At 40.2% G+C, this 19,940-nt stretch overlaps 2 protein-coding genes across 4 annotated transcripts; one reads left to right on the top strand and one right to left on the bottom strand.

The window, feature by feature from the left end:
- The first annotated feature begins 270 nt into the window (after nucleotides 1-270).
- On the top strand, nucleotides 271-12,925 carry gdap1l1 (ganglioside induced differentiation associated protein 1-like 1). The gene is made up of 6 exons (XM_056423583.1): nucleotides 271-450; nucleotides 4,706-4,898; nucleotides 8,540-8,713; nucleotides 10,308-10,402; nucleotides 11,078-11,192; nucleotides 11,293-12,925. The coding sequence occupies exons 1-6, from the start codon at nucleotides 271-273 to the stop codon at nucleotides 11,634-11,636; spliced, it is 1,101 nt and encodes a 366-aa protein (XP_056279558.1). The 3' UTR covers nucleotides 11,637-12,925.
- Nucleotides 11,048-18,883, bottom strand: fitm2 (fat storage inducing transmembrane protein 2). 3 transcript variants are annotated; one of them, XM_056423581.1, is made up of 3 exons: nucleotides 18,702-18,874; nucleotides 16,662-17,063; nucleotides 11,048-11,164 (listed from the first exon to the last, which is right to left on the bottom strand). In XM_056423581.1, exons 1-3 carry the CDS (start codon nucleotides 18,872-18,874, stop codon nucleotides 11,149-11,151), a joined length of 591 nt encoding a protein of 196 aa, XP_056279556.1. In that variant the 3' UTR covers nucleotides 11,048-11,148. The 3 variants fall into 3 exon arrangements, with proteins under 3 accessions (XP_056279556.1, XP_056279555.1, XP_056279557.1); XM_056423580.1 differs by lacking the exon at nucleotides 11,048-11,164 and adding an exon at nucleotides 13,016-14,863; XM_056423582.1 differs by lacking the exon at nucleotides 11,048-11,164 and having other exon boundaries at nucleotides 15,057-17,063; nucleotides 18,702-18,883.
- Between the last annotated feature and the right edge of the window lie 1,057 nt (nucleotides 18,884-19,940).

Below are 19,940 nucleotides of genomic sequence, written 5' to 3'. Positions count from 1 at the left end.
TGACGTAACAGCCCACCGGCTACACATTGATTGAATCGAAAGTGTAGCAGCATGCTCGAGTGAGTAGCTTTTGGGGATTTCGCGAGATAAAAACAAAATAAAAACAGTATTTGGCGTTGAAGCCGAATTCAGCACCGGAGCTGTCCGAAACTGACAGATGCTGCTGCTGAGCTGAAATCTCTCTCTCTCTCTCTCTCTCTCTCTCTCTCTCTCTCTCTCTCTCTCTCTCTCTCTCTCTCTCTCTCCTCCACACGCACAAAACGCTCTGTCATGGCGTCTTCCAACAATGTTACCCCCACCAACTGTAGCTGGTGGCCCATCTCAGCCATGGACGAAGACGGCAAAATCACAGACGGGGAGGAGTGCGAAGAACCGACGGCAGAGTCCAGACCCTTCAATAAAGACAGTCTCGTTTTGTACCACTGGACGCAGTCTTTCACCTCCCAGAAGGTAACAAAAAAAGGGCAGAGCTAGAACATCGAGGTGGCTTCACGTCCCTGTGCATGGTGCTACAGCGAGCTACAGCATGTTGGTTTATTAGGATCAAAACGTGTTTTTCTGTGCATGTTTATTCTTGCACATATTGCCCCGGAATATGAATATGATCGTGCAGCGGGGCAGATCTCCCGTTGGAGACGCTTAGAGATGCGCTGCAGCATGGGGCTCATCTCCTCGACATAAATATGGATTGGTGGCTAAATATTTACCACTTGTTTATTTACCATTGTATAAATCACCCCATGCATCTCACGAGCCTCCACCTTTTAATGACATGTTGAAGCTATGTGCTAACCTATGTGCTTTGAGACATGGTATCCTAAATAATTCATTGAAATGATGTGCAAACCAAACCAAATGCCATCTTCCCCCTGCTGTGGGTTACCTACACATATGTTGTTATTTTAAGGGTTTCCAAGTGTACCATTGGTTATGCTATAAACAGTAACCTCCCTTTCCTTTTAAATGAGCATGTTGGATCAAATCAAGCTCTGAAAGCAATTCATTCACATAAATAACTAGTATAAAGCTTGGCTTGCATGCTCTTATGTATGATCCACAGGGTGTTACTTCACAAGCAGCATGCACATTAAAGGGGCACTCCATACATTGTACAGATAAAGTTCAGTTCACTAAGGTAGTACTAGACAGCCATGGGAAAATACATCATGAATGGTGTCTTCTGTGGAGCTTTGAGAAACCCTACAGTAAATACCCCCCTGGTGACATCACAGGGGTTATTGGGGGTGTGGAATCTGAAGGACATGATATTTACCAGACTGGGTCTGATAGAGCAGGAGTCCTGATGTCACATCCTGTGTAGTCTCGGTTCCATACGCTCATAAAGTCTCTCAGTTAACATTTTTTTCATCAGTCCTTATAAAAATAATAAGCTGGTTTGGAGGTTTTTCAGAATCTAAGACAAACTAGCCTCCGCTACAGCTTTAAACTAAAACCTTTGTGATATTACTTTGTCTGAGCAGGACAAACTACAGCGACTACCAGCACAGTCATTTATGAAATTGGAGCTTTGTAACAACTATATCCATAACACACGCAAGTCATTTCTCCAACTTTGTATCTGTAATCTCTGCGGCTTGAACACGTCTACAGCGTTCAGTTCTTTGTTCTGGTTTTATTTCTTTAGCTGCATCAATTTGTCGAGTAATAGAAAGGTAATTGGCAACTATTCTGATGATTGTTTTGTGATGTTAATTTTTGCATTCATTTTTAATGCAAAAAAGCCAAATATTTGATATTTTCAATACAAGGATTTGCTGCTTCTATTTTGGACTGATGGAGCTTGTACATTTAAAAAATTGATTCAAGTGCAATAATAAATAGCTGGAATACCACTTTAAAAACATTGACATCCACTGTTATGAAATGACAATTGGTGCTTCATCTCTCGATCATTGACTTCTATCTGAGCCTTATTTGTACACATGGATTACGCTCTTTAAGCTTTAGAACTGAAATGATTAGCCAATGAATAGCTTGGCCAGTTTACTATTTTGGTTATTTATTAATTGATTTTTCTAGATTCCAGGTTTTTAAAAGTAAGGATCTGCTTGATTACGTTTTGACCTAAGCGGGAATACACTGAATTAGAAAAATAATAATTAAAATAATCAATAGTCCTTGTGAGTTTTGCTTTGCTTGTGCTTGTATCTTTTATTACACACCATAATATAGGACCACTGAAGTATTCCTTTCAGAAAAAGTGGCTCAATGCGTGCACCATCATGACTCTTTCTCGTTAGAAGGATGGTGTTACTGTATATTCCTCTCCAACAACCTTGAGTCGATGCTCAGTCTCATGCTGGAGGTGACTTCACAATCATCAGTGACTGTGCTTTCAATGAACAAATTATTTGGCAAGCATTTTATAGGAACAACACACATACATTTCACCACTGAATTCCGGATTTGATGTGCTTGTACAATAGCGTGTCATATGTGTTGTTATGCAAGCTGATGCATGCTTTAAATTGCATTTTTGTGATGGCTTTTATGATATTAAGAGTCCAAGCACTCCACCAGAATTTAACTGAATATTTTGAGCCTAAATGCAACACAGATACTTGCAACGTGATTGGTCAAAGTACCTTCACAGCACCTTGAAAAGTAATGTTTTATTTAGTCATACTTCCATGAAACCACTTTGTATTTTTTCTAGAAAGACACTTTGTCAATGAGACACTGAGCAGGTGACTATGACAAAGGAGTCACTTCTCCAATAGATCAACAACCCTGTGAACACAAGACTGTCATCAGATTTTCAGGGGGAAGCCTGTGTTTGCCTCACATGAGCGATATCTTGAGAACACAACAGATGTGATGAAGAAGAGAGACAGGTGGAGCTTGATACCCTGAAATATTAGCACATTTAGAGGCCAGCAGCTTCACAAATCAATATATAGAGAGCACTGCAAAGAGCCTGCAGGTTAGAGATTTAAAACCTTCAATACACCAACTGTGAGTCTGTAACACTCACTTGAGTTCAGTCTGTGCAGAGGGCAGTGTGTCAGGACGCCAGCAAGTATCTGGTCAGTCATCTCAGAGTTTGCATTAACAACCAGAGGTGGAAGAAGTATTCAGATGTTAGAACAAATTAAAGCATTAATACAACAATTGCAAGTAAAAGCCCTTCATTCAAAGTCCTACTCAAGGACAAATACAGAAGTATTAGCAGTAAGAGTACTCTAGCAGTATTACATTATTGTTAATCCTAATGTGTAATGTATAAGCAGCTTGTTACATCGTGTTTGCGTACATGTTTGTTGAACAGATGTATTGATAAAGTATTGGCTGTTTACTTGCCAATGTTTTCCTGTATTTATAGTAACAAGTGTATTTGCTGTCTCAAGTAATCAGCTGACTTCACTTTGTGTCTAAGTGTAGTTGGAGGAGCTCAGTCCGACAGAGTGATAATTAAAGCATTAATAAGTGCAGATAAAGAACAACAGTAATGTTGGATCTTTTTAATACTACGGCCTTTAATAATTTAGCACTGGTGCCTGTTTAACCGTTTGTCCGTACCCATCCCTACGTCCTGAGGATGGGAAAACCATAACAATAACAGAAGAATTAGACACTGCTTTTTGTTATAAGTTTTCACAACTAATTTATAAATGTATTAATAAGTTTATACGTTTATCATGTAAAACCTTAATAATGCAACTAGTAACTTTAGCAGATAAATGTAGCTGAGTAGAAGTATGAAGCAAAATAAAATACAAATCCCCAAGTTAAGTATTAGTTCCTCAAAATTGTACTAAGGTTAAGTGTTACTGATTACTTTCCACCACTGTTAACAACAAACATAGCAAAATACAAATAGGACATGTTTACTTTGTGGATCCCGGGCAGATGCACTACTTGGCATCATTACTAGAGGATGACTAATACTATAACATAACAAACTCTTGAAGCAACAGTAACGATGTTGTTGTGGGCTTCACCTCTCTGTGTCTGACTGGAACCTGAAACACATCCTTCATTAAGTGTGTAAAGTTCTGCCAATAGAGATGTAATAAGCATCTTTTTTTGTGTGACTTTGCAACATTTATCGATGTGTTCCTTCATCCCGAACCAGCGGTCCGGCTGTAATTACTGTGCTTGTGTTACTAAATCGTTCACTATTATTTAATTACACCATGTCAGCCCATGTTTGGCAACACTCCAGTTTGGTTGTTGCTTCTGAGCAGCCAAATGTAGCACTCTATAACCCAAGTGTCTTCTCCTTCCTCTAATCTTATTCCCACTAATAGCTCTCCATTGGTGGCCTCGCCTTATCCTTCATCTCTGAAGCTTTTTGCTGGACTGTTGGCACGCTGTAAAACATCTCATTATTTTGCCAGACCACACAAACAATTGAGATAAGGTTATTTATAATACAACAACACAAACATGATCAGTTGTTTTATATCAGGAACTCACAGCTGCATCTATTACCTCCCATGCTTAGCGTTGGTATTATTGCAATCACTTCTTTTCAACAACCAAGAAACCCAGAGATTTATTGTGTCATGTTTTTGTTTTCAGTCTTCATCCCGTCTTCATATCTTTAAAGCGTCAGAATGTCACCACGTGCATATTGCTGTGCAGAGCGTGGGCTCACTGTGATTCCCTCTTGTCAAGAGGCAGGATGTATTTCCCCGTCTCATCTTTCCTGCTCATCAGCTGCATGCGCTTGTGATTGCAGGTACGTCTGGTCATTAATGAGAAGGGTCTGGTCTGCGAGGAGAGGGACGTGAGCATGCCACTGCAGGAGCACAAGGAGCCCTGGTTCATGAGGCTGAACCTGGGGGAGGAGGTGCCCGTTTTACTCCACGGCGACACCATCATCAGTGACTACAATCAGATTATAGATTACCTGGAGAAAAGCTTTGTGGGAGGTACGGTGCATTGTTCATTCATCTACCGATGCTGTATCTCTTCCATTTCCTCACTTCAAACATTGATCCTAAGAGCGTAGACGCATTTCGATTTCAGTCCGACTAAGCCAGTTATTCGAATGCATGTAAACACGGTCACTGACGAGCCAAGAGGCTCATGGCTGTCAAGCTGTGGGTTTCTCTCCATGCTGTGTGTGGGGTGATGCGAGAGCAATACTCTGCATTCAAGGAGTTTGGATGTCTTTTTTTTGTCTTTACAAAACCAAACGCACAAAAGAAAAACTGTAAGGAGTGGATTAAACGGTGTGTTTGTCTGCAACGTGAGCTGCATTCACTATCGTACCTGCAGGAGCGTTTCTTATGAGGCCGAGGAGCGTGTCATTTGCCAACTTAAATTATATTAGGTTATAGTTTACGTTAAAAATGAATCTGTTTTCACGACTAACACATGAACTCAGTGGAATTTCCCCAATAAATGGACCGAATCTCAGATTTTTAGAGTTTAGACAAACATTAGCGATTCTGGGATGTTCACACTGGAGCAGCACAGTTTGTTATTCAGGATCGTGTTTTGGGTTCTGCAAACACATCTATAGAGTGCTGCAAGAATTATGCTGGTACAGTACGTATAGTCCAAGCTGGAAGTTAGCATCGCTCTGGTTCCCTCTGCAAAAAGCAAATGAGATTTCTTTCAATTGGATTTCTGATTCCATTCCATTGAATTGTCAACATTTATCATCAAGTGATCAGAATGTTGTAGCATGAGATCATTTATGTAGACTTTGAATATTTAAGACCCCTTTTACAAGATTTCTGTTTTAAAACATGTTGTGACAGGATTGTAGCCATCACCAGTAGGTTTTAGCTCAGTGGGGTAAGAGGGGGCAGGGGCCTGCAAGCAGGGGGGTGATCCTCCCCTCCTCCCTCTCCCAAGGTGTCAAGTGTCCTGAGCAAGGCACTGAACCCCCAGTTGCTTTCGGCGCACCGCAGCCCACTGCTCCTTAATAACTAAGGATGGGTTAAATGCAGAGAACTAATTTCCCCTTGGGGATTAATAAAAGTGTATATTCTTTCTAAGCACCAAGGAATGCGCAACCAGAGGGATATTGGGTAACACCTTTTATTACAATGCTCGGACCGCCGACTGTGTCTCTGCTCACTGCTCTCTCGTCTTCAGTCCGTCCAGCTCCTTTAAAGAGAAAAGCCTCACAGATACACAAACACAGATTGTCATCGGCTGGACCGATTTACCCATCAGTCCAGCTGATGACAATCAGACACCATTCCCTGAACCACACCCCCGCTCCACCCACTCTGCAGCCGAGCCCAAACACCCCCCGCTGCCACACGTCAACTGGAAAATGGACAGCTTTTTTTGGACTAATTAATGGCTAAAAAAAGAAAGCTAAAATTGAAACACCTGCTTCTTGTCAAACATTACTGATAGCCTAAAGACACTAAGCAGCAAATGTTTGACCCAGTTCACGGTAGTTTTAGTGGTTCTTTTGGGAAATAAACGTGCCATTAATTAATTGACTACAAACCAGTTGACACACATTTGAGTGAAGATTTTCTGGGCCAGTTGCCTGAGAATATCAGGCTGCATCCTCCCAGTTGGTGGGAGTAGCAAAGACAATTGGAAGACATCAATTTGTGGCCATCTGCCGTCCTTGTTTAGTGTTTGTCGATGTGTACTGGGCTGTGAAACTGTGTGAGCTGTTGAAACAATGTCTCTGCAGCAATGTGAACTCCTCTGATTAGATCAGATGAAACTGGAGTGATCTCTCGGGAGCACAGTGTGGCAAATTATTACTAAAAGGTTGATCCCAACAAATAAATAAGTAAAGATGTGAAATGTACATTGGGAGTCAGTGACTCAGGTTCATCCTATGCAGTTCTGAGAGTAAGCCAACTTCAGTAGTCAGTCAGTTGAGACATGATGCTGTCATGTAATTGTCCGGGGAACCTCGAATCAGTAAAAGCCTGAGGGATGTCGGCCAGTAACTCGCTCCCTTGTCTTAGCATAGATTGTGGTCAACCTCGTTCTTCGCAGCGATGCTCCAAAGCGCTGCAGAAGATCTGGTTCATTGCTCGCTCAGGGAAAGAAGGCAGTAGCGGACCCGGGTGTTCGATGTCTTCTTCTCTTTCAGACACATTCATTTGAGCTGTTTAATAGTGTGCTGGATGCAGGTCATTGCATTCATTTGTGAAGAAACAAGTTAGTTTGAAGTCTGCAACAATAAAGTGTAACTAACTTTTCAGCTGGGGTGTTTTATCTAATGAATGCACAAATTGTTTAAAAAAAAAGTAAATCTGCTAGATAAGATAATAGGTGCTTTTTTTCTGCGAGTGAATCCCCTCATGAATGCTGGCAAGGTGTGCTGCAACTGGCCCGGAGAGTGCAGATGTCTCAGAAAAGAACAACGTGGTGCCGACTCAGACCACTTTACTGTGTTGTTGAGAGGCAGCAGATGGCTCTTACTGCGTGAATCTGTTTGTTGACTGACAATCAAACAATCAGTTGCTTTTATTATATTCTGTAATCCGCATCCCTGTCCCCGAGACAATGAGTTGTTCTTCAGATGGCTCTTAGTCGCTCATTTGATATTTCCACCACGGTGCTGCAGCAGACTACCTAGAGGACCACTGTATGGCATGCCCAGGTCAGCATGCAGGTCCTGGGACTGATGACTCAGCTTTCTGGAGTTCTGCCAGGTGCAGCTCCACCCCGTCCCCAAGCGCCTCCGTTGGCCCGGGCATCCTCAAGCAGCCAACTGTCAGTATGCCGTCCTTGAGTTTGGCTGCGACGTGCACAGAGATAAAAGCTCCCTCTGTTCTTATAACCTGTTTCTTCCTAAATACTGAACATCAGCAGCAGATCATTAAGTTTAAAATGTTCCATCCCAGCCATGAAGCATGAGGTCAGCATAAGGAGGGAGATAACAAAATAGAAAAGCGTGTTCTCTCAATCATTTTTTAAAGTTGTAAGTAGTTCAACAATTTGTGAAATGAGCTATACAAAGATCTAGTGTGAAAAGTAGTTTTATGGCGGAGAGTTTGATGGGAAAATCGAAATCACTCTCACGTCTGTCTATTACGTCATATAACATAACCTACATATATAAATTTGATAAAGCTGTTCCAGAATCAGAAAAGACGTAACACACCTGTGGCCACAGGCGAAGTAGCCTACTCCTCATCTCAGATACAAACTGAAACTTAAACTGATTATCAACTCTTTCCCATAATTGACACATTATCTATGTTGTTTAATCAGTATGTGTAAAGAAAATCACAATTTATTTATATGCAGGACTTTTTATTTACTCCGAGCAGTTGCAACCAGAGGAGGCTATACTCATAAAATGTATTATTTTTATTATTTTGTCGATTGTGCTTGAATTTAATCTCGTGGTTAAACTGTGTTTTTAGGTTAAACCTTTTTACTCTTCCACTCCAAATAGATTATCAGAAGCTCTTTTTAGATGTTTTTTTCCGACTGCCTCCGTAATGTCTAAATGTCAGCCATTGTGAAACATGAGCGCCAGTGCCTGTGGTTCTTCAGAGAGCCGTGAAACGTTCCTGAGCTACATTAAAATGACTTCTCTGTATTGCTGTTGTCACGACGTCGTGTCTCACAGAAATGGTGGCCCAGCTGGTTCCTGATGCAGATTCGCCTCTCCACGAACGCGTGCAGCAGTACCGCCAGCTGCTGGACGGCCTGCCTATGGACGCTTACACTCACGGCTGCATCCTCCATCCGGAGCTCACCACCGACTCGATGATCCCCAAGTACGCCACCGCAGAAATACGGCGTAAGTGAAGCTCCACCACATTTTGGAGACATGGATGTCTTCAATTCTGCATCTTAATTACAAGAAGACAGGGTGGAGGCTTCTTCTGCTTCTTCTTCTTCTTGGAATAAAATATATTATATATATATATAATTAGATTATATATTATATTAAATAAAAAGAAGAGATTCATGTGAAATCATAGTAAATTGGTCATTAGAAGTATGTTTTAAAAATAAATTGAAATTCAACATTTAGGGACAAACTCTGATTTGCTTTTTTAAATTATAAAGTGTGTCTTTCTCACAGTTTTAATGTATGACATGGAAGGTGGTTTTGATGAGGTTTAGAGACACATTACAAAAACTGTTTTCCCTTGTTTCCAGTCCGGTGCTAAGCTTCATATTTACACAACAGACATAAGAGTGGTCCTGATTGGTTCATCTGTATCTTATTGTTTCACTCCTAGAAAGAAAGAGAATAGCTCAGGCTGATTCTCCAACTCCAAAGATCTCTGCCCTGATCTGCCGGATGATCTGAAATAGCTTTCCTTGAGTTGCTAATCAGAGATCCCAAATAAAAGATCTGTTAAGCTTTCCTCTCTCATCAGTCAGGAACTCTTGGATAGAATCTTGCTTTGCTTTACTCGTGAGAGTTCATCCGGCCCAAACCAATTCTGAAAAAGACCCACAGCATAAAGACCAGGGATTGTCTGACAAGAAAAAACACAAATTCAGTAAAATTCTGCTACGTCTCTGTATCTAATATATCTTCATGGAGAGTTTAATAGAAAGCATCAGTGATTTTTGTATTTGATTATCCAATTATGTTTGTTTTACATTCAATAATTTTTCACGACATTATTAAAAACCCAAGTCAAATTGAAAACTTCTGAGTTGTAATATTATGTTGCTGACTGATGGCTATCATAAACTGAAACATTTCAAAATACGTAACAATATATAACAATATATTTGTGTTATGGTCTATAACAACACACGTGTCTCCCTCCCTCAAGGGACCCTGACGGGAGCACGGATAGGAGTAAGTTCTCCACAGTCAGATAACTCGTTGGCAGGATTAAAGATACTCATAGTTAATATGTCTGTTCTGTGCAAAGAATACGCAGAAGAATATTCACAACTTAAGACTAATTTGCCTGCTGAGTGTATGCACATACAGATGATCTCTGAAGCAAAATGTTCTAAAAGGCCATGTGGATTTTACAGAAGAAAAAAAAAACTACATTTTTAGTTTAGCCCTTGTGTTGCCTTCGGGTCAATTTGACCCGATTCAATGTTTCACCCTCCTGTTACCTTTATATTTACTAACATATTTTACCCTTGAGGTCAATATGACCCCAGCTATTAAAATCTCCAGAAAATTATTAGAATTAATATTGTTTTCCAAGTTTAAGTGTGAGGTACTTTATGTTTGTTTGTTGACTCCCGAAAGAACACCGACATTAAACATTGAATCGGGTCAAATTGACCCGAAGGCGACAGGAGGGTTAGTTAAAATGTCAGTTTTCCCAATAGATCAAGAGACTTCATGGGTCTCTGTGTGTGTATTTATGTGTGTGTGTGTGTGTGTGTGTGTGTGTGTGTGTGTTTAGGACATCTGACCAACGCTGCGACAGAGCTGATGAAGTTGGACCACGAAGAGCTGCAGCTCACAGAACCGTACCTGTCCAAGCAGAAGAAGCTTATGGTGAGTTGAATGTGTTCATTCATGTGATTTAATATGTATTCATTTATTACCTGTCTTCATTATATATTATAATGTGTTTATAAGGGAAGCACAACCCCTATTAAACTGAATCCCATCCTTTTTTACATTAACTTTCAAATGATGTGCACATTACCGAGGTTTTAATGTGATTCAAGGGGAAATGATGAACTCCTCCAAATGAAGCAAATAATATAAAACCATCAGCCTGAGCTGTACTTAATGAATGAGGTTTGTCCCACTGGGAAATCAGCAAAGTCTTTCAATGCTCTCTTTGAAGCCTTTCTAGACACTTTTTTCAGACTTTGCTTCTGGAAAAAGTCCACAAGCATAATAGAGGTGTGAAGTTAAAACAACAATGAGTGTGGGAAAAGAAATAAACAAATAAACAAAGCAAGGAAGTAGGAAAATATGTGTTTTTATTTGTGGACTATGGTAATTTAAAAAAGATTTTTTATTAACATTGGAACTTCATTACTTACTTCTAACTACTTAGTACTGGAATATGTATCTTGTGTTTAACATTTTATTATTGAAACCAAATCTGCTTTCACTCTTCTTAAAGTACAATTCATATTCATTACAATAATTCTACTTTATAATAATAACATTTCCAACTATGCTAACTTTGTTATCCTTTTTCTAAACGATTGTCAGGCAACAATCTTGGACCACGATAACGTGAACTTCCTGAAGAAAATTCTGGGGGAGTTAGCCATGGTTCTAGATCAAGTGGAGGCCGAACTGGAGAAAAGAAAAATAGAGTATCAAGGTATGTCCCAAAAAGAAAAACATCCTCATCTTCCATCATAATGGCACCAAAACATGTTGCAACAATGTTTATAGTTATGCATGTTTTCATTTCCTCGCAGGTCAACAGTGTGAGTTGTGGCTATGTGCGCCTGAATTTACACTAGCTGACGTCTGCCTTGGAGCCTTATTGCACAGGCTCAAGTTCTTGGGACTTTCTAAGAAATACTGGGAGGACGGCAGCCGAGCCAACCTGCAGTCCTTTTTTGTGCGTGTGCAAAAACGCTACGCTTTCCGCAAGGTCCTGGGCGACATCCACACAACCCTTCTGTCTGCAGTCCTACCCAACGCCTTCCGGATGGTAAAAAAGAAGCCGCCGTCCTTCTTCGGGGCCTCTTTTCTCATGGGCTCGCTGGGAGGGATGGGCTACTTTGCCTACTGGTATTTAAAAAAGAAATACATGTAGTGAATGCCCTCTTGTTGTGTTAAATGTCTGTGTATTTGTGTGACGTTTCAACTTTTCTGTAATGTTTTATGACTGCAGGAAAACATAATGAATATAATTATATATATATATATAGAGAGAGAGAGAGAGAGAGAGAGAGAGAGCACTATTACTTGCCTGGGTGAACAAACAATATTAAAACATTCCATAGTAAGAAATTGTTGACAGCACATTTTCTGGTAATCAAGGCCTTCATCCAGTTTAATTTCTGGCAACTTGCGGCCGACAAGTCCTCGTTTAACTTTATTTGGAGGCATGCATCGGGTCTTCTCATACTGACGACTTAGAGAAGAAACCCAAACAAAATGTTGAACACAGTAACACCAACAGGGGTTAAATGACCTTCGCATGCCACTATTATTGTCATTACTCAAACCTGCTCGTCACCTCTTGATCAGATTGCGGTTCACCCACTAAAAACCGCAGGAAGATTTTACACGACAGACTTTCTGTTAAGTGCTGCTGCCAGAAACTGCCAGAAGAAATAATGAAAGGATGGAGGCAAACTTTAAGCGAATAGTTTGACATTTGGGGACATTTCTTTTTTTAACTTTCTCGCGGAGACGTGGATCCACTCTCAAATCTATGCGGTAAATATGAAGCTGTGCAGCCAGGAGATGGTTAGCTTAGCTTAGCATGAAGTCAGGACACGGCTAACTTTCCGAAAAAATATAAACTCAGCAATCTTTGAAAACCGCAGAAGGTTGTGGACTTGTTTTAAATGCATCACGTGTGTGAACATTCATTGTGAAGCTAGAGCTAGCAGCTAGTTAGCTTAGCTTAGCATTAGTACTGGAAACAATGCTCAAAGACTCTTTCAATCCTCTTGATGAAAACACTTTTTCGACCTGTATTTTTTCATCCCAAGTAACCAGAAATGACATTCAGTTCGTAAAAACATATTATATATTACTTTAAAATATAAAATTTGAAAAGAAACTTGTGTTTTTTTTATTCATTGTGCAGGCAACGTTTTTTTATCCAGATGGGCAGAAGAGTCTTTTGGGAACAGTTTCATTAAAGGCCCTTCTGGGGTTATCACAGATTACCTGGCGTCAGAAAGTATTTAAACCCCGTCACCTGTTCACATTATGTTGAAGCCTTATACTTTCTGAATGCACTGTATATTTTCGAGAAAAGCAGATGCTTAGTGCTGTGATTTTAATTGAATGATACATGACAATTGGGCTACAAATGTAAGCCCAACTATCAAACTGCTGCATCAAATTCAACAGTGGATCTTCTCACGTTTAACTCTCCGCAAGAATGTCAATAAGTGCATTTCCCAAAATGTGCGACGACTCCTTTGAACTAACTGTACACCAAATAAAAGACAGAGACACACTAAGTCAGTTTATTTAGAGCACTACGGGTCGCACTGGTCCACTGTCACCCTCTTTGTCGCTGAGCAGGAATTCAGACGATACAAATCTTGGGTGTTTGAAAAGTTACACTTTGGCTGAACTGGTAGTAAAATTGTAAATTCTGCATCTGTGGCACAAATAGAGTTGCATTAGTTTAGGATGTATATCTCATTGCATGGGTACTTTCTTGTCATGTAAGTGATTTGTGATGGATGGGCACTGCCCAGAGGCAGAATTTATGATCACTACCGAACATTAAATCCACAAATTTCCTTGATATTCTCTTGCTAGTTGTAACCTTTGAAGCACCTGCACTGTACCGTGTGTTCGAGATGGTTCTTCCGCGAAACAGAGCGAAGAAAAACTGGATTTTACTGCTTTTTGTTGCTCGCTGACTCCTCCGGACGGATGCAAGATTGTTTTTACAGATAGATATTTTTTAATTATGTATTGTCTCGTTCATTTTACCGGGCTGAATTTTGAATGAGCTCAAAAGGATTGAATAAGAGGAACAGGGGAGGAAAAGCTGACTCATCTGAGGGCTTTAAAGGAGGATGATGAGGAAGAAGAAAAGGCCCTGTCTTGTCATTTGTTGATGCAGTGTACATTTCTCACTCCACACTCTGTTCACTCCTAATTGGAGCCGTTCTGCTTTTTTCTTAGTCGGACCTCCAAGGTTTAACATGTTATAAGTCTGCCCCTGAACGCCCTTTAGGTTTAACTCATGTGAAATACTGGCTGGAGTTCTAATCTGCTTTTGGTTTTATGGCTGGTTGTACAGACAATTCTTGCAGTAAGGACTCCCAGTTCAGTATTTCTGTAGTTTTTTTCAGTTCGGATGCTCCCTGTTTACTCTGGCTACAGAAACTTGTCCCTGCAGGTGGTGATTAGCTGCTGTGGCAGAAGAACGTTGAACCAAAGACAACGATCAATGCTCCTTTAATAGCAGCATCTACTTGCTGTGTCACAGCTTAATCTTATGAAGAGAGTAGAGGTGTAGACGCTGTAGGTTATTGGGTCCAGTTCTTATGTTCGATATGGATCGTGCTGTACGGCCACATAGATTTAACTGTTTGGAAAGAAGACAATTCTTGTGCATTAAAGCAAACGGGGACATTGTTTGGTTTCAAACTGTTTTTGTATGACCAGCAGTGATGTAAATGGCTTTAAAGAGAAGTAAAAAAAAAAAAGATATTGGAATTTTTAAAGTAAGCAAGAGGACACAAAGTGTAAAGTACTATTTCCTGTTGAGAGTTAATTATAAAATTTGCTTAATTGTTATTCATGTTTACTTTTTGATCCTCAGACCAACTTCTTTTGTTAACCCTTGTGTTGCCTTAGGGTCATTTTGACCCGAATCAATATTACACCCTCCCCCCGCCTTTGGGTCATTTTGACCCGATTCAATGTTTCACCCTCCTGTTACCTTTATATTTACTAACATATTTTACCCTTTGGGTTCAATTTGACGCCAGCAATTAAAACCTCCAGAAAATTATTAGAATTAATATTATTTTCCAAGTTTAAGTGTGAGGCACTTTATGTTTGTTTGTTGACTACCGAAAGAACACCGACATTAAACATTGAATGGGCTCAAATTAATCCTAAGGCGGGGGGAGGGTGTAATATTGATTCGGGTCAAAATGACCCTAAGGCAACACAAGGGTTAATTGACAAACTGGCACTGCAGGGGGAAACGACAAGAAACGTCATAATCAGCCAATCATTGTGAACGCTTTTTGATTACTGCAAGCTCACCGGTTAAGACTCCACCGCTTCTTCAGACTGAAGTCATGCGACCTGAGGGGCTGGATCTGTACTTCTCTGAACACAAAGAGTTCAAGTCAAGAAATCCTAGATGTGATTTGTGGCCATTATGTTTCACTATAGTATTTTTTTATTTTTTACTTTTCATATTTCTATATATGCATTTATTTATGGTGCTTTTTATGATGTTTGTTCTTAAGCCTTAATTTATTCAGTTACCATCAATGACAAATAAATAATGAAAATGGAATAAACACATACTGTTTTTTATTTGACCACAAGCTAGTATTCACTGTTCTATAGAGCTGGGTATTGGAAACTAGAAAATACACAGCAATGCAGGAAAACAGATATTTGCTTGTGACATTGTAAATTGATAACTATATTTAAAAAAATTGTCACTTTACTAAACTGTTGCAAAATGACAAGGCTGGTAATCTACTAATAACGCTTATTTTTAACAAATTCTACGAAGAGACCCGAACCAACATATTTTGTCGTTTTTAGAAAACATTACTCCACCAGGAGTAAAAGGAGCTTGTTTTTCAGATGCCATTTAAAAAAGGATTTAGCTATTTATATAGTATTTATGGGAGCGGGGCAGTGTATAAAGGAACTGAAAATAAAGGTCAGTGCTTATATTATTCATTGATGTGTTTTTAATAGTTTGGCGCTCCATGGTACAGAGTAACAATACTCAGGCATGGCAATATTTGACACACTTGTAAGGAGGATCAATTCAGTTTGAGTCTTTTGTTTAACAAATCAAGTTACAACTGAAACTATTCGTTAATAGATTAGGCCATCAACAGAAAATGTAAACTTCAACTATAACTGATCAATTTATTGTTTAAATTATTTTTCCAGGCACAAAAACCAAACACTACGATTCCAGCTGTGAAGAATTTGTTGCTTTTGCAACATTTTAATAAATATTAAGATGGACATTTTGAATCATTCATAGAATTAACAAAATCAGGCAATGACAATAAGTGTTGCTAGTTGGAAAAAATATAAAAAATACACTTGCAGGGCTGGCTTACAGCTGAAATCTGTGTATGATGATCAATTAAAATAATATTTATACACGCTTTTCTGAGCTAACTTTACATATAGTGTTGACACAGTCACAGTAACTCCAAACCATACGCGACAGCTCGTTTAAATCAGTAAATAATTTAGGCTCACTGAAGTTAGTGTCTGATCTGACTTTGTTCTGCAGGTAGTTCCCTATAACATAAAATGTGTAGCTTCTTTGCATTGGTAAAAAAACAAACACACGTCATCAGTGCTTTGAGACTGTAAACATTCTGAAATGTTGAAACTCAGTCCCCTAAAAGCTGCGATTACTCATCCAAGAGTCAAACACTGTAAGGCAACTGGAGGACACACAATGGTAGACATGCAAGCCTCAGAGGCTGAAGCTGGGCAGCAGAGCAGTGTCTTGCTTTTATCTCAGATTCCGAAGAGTCATTTTGGGAACTGCAGCTGCCGTACACCATCCTGTACTAAACAACCTTCCCATGAGGAGGGAATCATTCAAACAGCTTAAAATAGAATGGCCAGCTTGGACCCGAATACAGAGAACATCAAGTGTAGTGCGTCGTTTTGAGGATGGAACGTTGGACAGGAAAGTATGGCTGCAGCTCAGGTGTGTAGTTTTAGTCCTTTTGGGTGGCGCTGAGGAGGAAGTCCTGGTGAAAAAGGTTTTCGATACCAAACCCGATATGTCAGATACCACCCCAACAGGCCGCACATGGTCCCGAGCAACTTGTGAGACGGATCATGGAAGTAAACAGAGGTGCAGGCAAACATCCACACCCAGACAATCACGATCAGATTCAAGGCTACGTACAGCAGGTTGAGGACCATCCTGGGCAGCGCAGAGAGACTGGCCGTCTTCAGGAAGGCCATGGGTGCCGTTTCCTCGATGATGAAGAGAGCCGAGTAGGCCAGGACGAAGGAGTGTCCTGAGATGTCGTAGCCGTCCCAGTGGAAGCCGGCACGCCTGCAGCTGGCTTTGGTGATGAACTCCTGGTTGATAATCTCCATGCCGTCAGTTTCATAACACGAGCCGGTCGCGTCCTCGATATAGAAGAAGGTCTCGGTGCAAGCGTACCAGATGCCTGTCGCTACCGCCAGAGACAGCAGCCGCCGGCCGAGGAAGGACACGCTCCGGTTGAAGGTGGAGTTGGAGAGGAGGAGGAAGGGGGTGAGGAGCAGCAACGTCCACCCCCAGGATACTTTGACAAAATACCTGCAAAAGGAAAAGGGCATTAACATTAGCTCTCAGCTAAAAGCACCAATTACCTTTTGTAATTCGAGAATGCGGAAGGTTATGTTTTGATCGGCGTGTATTTATTTATTTATTTGTATGCTTGTTACTCGCATAACTCAAAAAGTATTAAACCGAATCGATATTATCCGGGGACCATTTGATTAGATTTTGGGATCGATCGGGTCAAAGTCAAGGTCATGAAAAGGTCAAAATCTTCTTTTTACCATAACACGGTCAATTTTTATCCAATTGGCATGCAACGAATGCCAAAATGTTCATAATTCAATGCCCAATCTTGTGATATGCGAAGGTATGCGCTCTACCGAGTGCCCGTTCTAGTTATCTTTTGTAATTTGCCACTGGGCACGGGCGACCAAACTAGTTTCCCCTCTGGGTATTGATGCATTTATTTATCCATTTGAACCCTTTCGGTAGTTCTGTCAATGAAAATAATCTGATTACTCAATGAGTACTCCCTTCTTTAACAAACCTTAAAATTAACCTAGCCCTGAAAAGACAACCAGTATCACTGCAATATGTCACACAGGAAGAACATGTGTTCCTCAATAGTGCAGTTTGGTAGACTGTCGGGCTACAACTGTCGTTTACTTTTATTAATCTGACAAGAATTATCTTGAATAGTTTTTAATTTGGTCTACAAAATGTTATAAAAAAGTGAGAGGGGCTGGTATATAATCCTCCACTGCCCAGGTTGACACCTTCAGATGTCTTGTTTTGTATGAGCAACAGTCCAAAACCCCAAGATGTTCCGTTTACTGTCATGTATGACAGGAAAGCACCAAATCCTCACATCTGAGAAGCTGGAATCAGCAAATGTCATCAGTCGTCTCTAATTCCCACTAAAAGTAACGAGGTAAGCTTCAACATACTGACATTTATTTATAAATGTTGTGAATTCTTGCATACAAGATTTGGAGAAGACGACAACGCCAAGAGTTTCAGAGAGATATTAAAACATATTTTCAACAAATGTGAATTAGTGCAGAACTTGAGATGTTTCAGAGCCGGTTTCAATAACACATAATATCGATGGCCAAAGTGCAAAACCTCCCATCTGCAAATGATCCAGGAAAACAGAGGGGAACCTCCTATCTGCAATTTGTTTATGTTTTGTTTATTCTTTTGATTATTAAAAAATATCACAATTTTTTTGTATTCTCAAAAAAAGTGAATTTTTAAAGTCAATGTCAATGATATAATTATGCACCCATTGGATGTAGAGGAACGTTAAGCATTCCTATTAGAGATTTATATCTTTGAATATGGTTAAGGCAAAACTATAGTGCATTTGCTGCAGAGTGGCCACCGAGGCCCCAATGTGACTTTACTGCGTTGCACAACAACATTTACCAAAAAGTTTGCTAACATGAGCCAAAACAAGCAATCAGCAGAAGCCAGATTTGATCGTTAACCCAAATCACGTCGACGTTTATAACTTCCTTACAACGCAGTACAAGCAAATCAGAAATGGTAGTTTCACCCAACTTTTCCCAGCAGCTCACCACAAAGTGTCTCCAGTCAGCGACAGGTGAGCACAGGAGCTTAGTGGGTGAGGTTAACCATCGAGCAAAACAACTGACAACTAGCACGACTCACACATTCAGGGCATTTCTGTTGCTGCTGAAATACGTCTGCGGGACGAGCTCCAGCTCCTTCAGAATCGATCCCACCAAGAAAATTAGCATAAATATCCAGTGGAAGTTTTGCCGGACGGCTGGTATCCTCCAGAGTGTCACCAAGTTGTTCACAATGACATCCACCGCCGCCATGTTGACAGCGCTGAGCAGACGAATGACTCTGACGTCACCGCGGCTCAACCAATGAGGCTTTTCGGCCTGCTGTTCTTCTTCGCTCGGTTTTTAAATGCGGAGAGCAAGTCACCGAATTCAGGCGTGTACCGCCACCTATTGTATATAATAGTGTACGACCTAATCGCCAACTCATAGTCGTTGCTTTGTGACTACATGTTTATTATACTGTTACATATATGGAAACAGCGGTATAAACAGCAGCGGAGAAGTATTATAAGTACTATTTTACTTAAGTAAAAGTGGCGGTACTAAAATGTGAAATACTTTCTTTCAAATAATATACCTGCATTGTACATAATCTAAAGGTACAATTATCATCAATATTTACTTCAAGTAAAAGTACTAATTGTGCAAAATCCCCGAATATGAATTGGCGTGAAACTTACTGCTGGTGAAACTTCTTTATTTTCTCTCTTTACTTTTCTCTCTTTAGGTGAATAAACATGAATTGAAAGTCGTGAACAATCACCACCTTGTCACCACCGTAAGAGCGTTAGCCTCATACGGGTCCATTAAAACTATTAAACTTTAAATAAAATGCGCACCTCTCCATCCGTAGCCGTACCATCAAGTTTGCATTTTAACATAAAATAAAAGTGCGCTTCCTTTTAACATTTCAAAATAAAAGTCCGATTTAACTCTAAGAGGAAGTAGATTATTATTATTATTGTTTTATGTTCCCTCTCGGGTAAAAGGCCAGCGAGTTCTCCTCTTTACATTTCAGACACGACGCGCTCCCTGCAAGCTTTTGTACACGAGCGCCCTGCAGTGTCTCAAACCAGACGGATAATGTCATGATGCAGGGAGTGAGGGAAGGTCTCTGGGAGAATCATCCTCTTCCAGATCTGATCCATTTGAGACTGAATTGCAGAAATGTCCCCGTTACCACCCTTTATGTTTTAGTATTGTATAGTTAGTATAGTTGACATTTTTCTGGTTGTGTTTAAGAAAAATAATTGTGGATTATATCTTCAGCTCATTCACGCATGAAAGCTTAACACAAATATGGCATATGCATGTTGTG

Source organism: Pseudoliparis swirei, chromosome 9 (assembly GCF_029220125.1).
Source record: "Pseudoliparis swirei isolate HS2019 ecotype Mariana Trench chromosome 9, NWPU_hadal_v1, whole genome shotgun sequence".
Classification (NCBI taxonomy): domain Eukaryota; kingdom Metazoa; phylum Chordata; class Actinopteri; order Perciformes; family Liparidae; genus Pseudoliparis; species Pseudoliparis swirei.
Note: the sequence above shows the minus strand (reverse complement) of the source record. Positions and strands in the feature narration are given on the sequence as shown.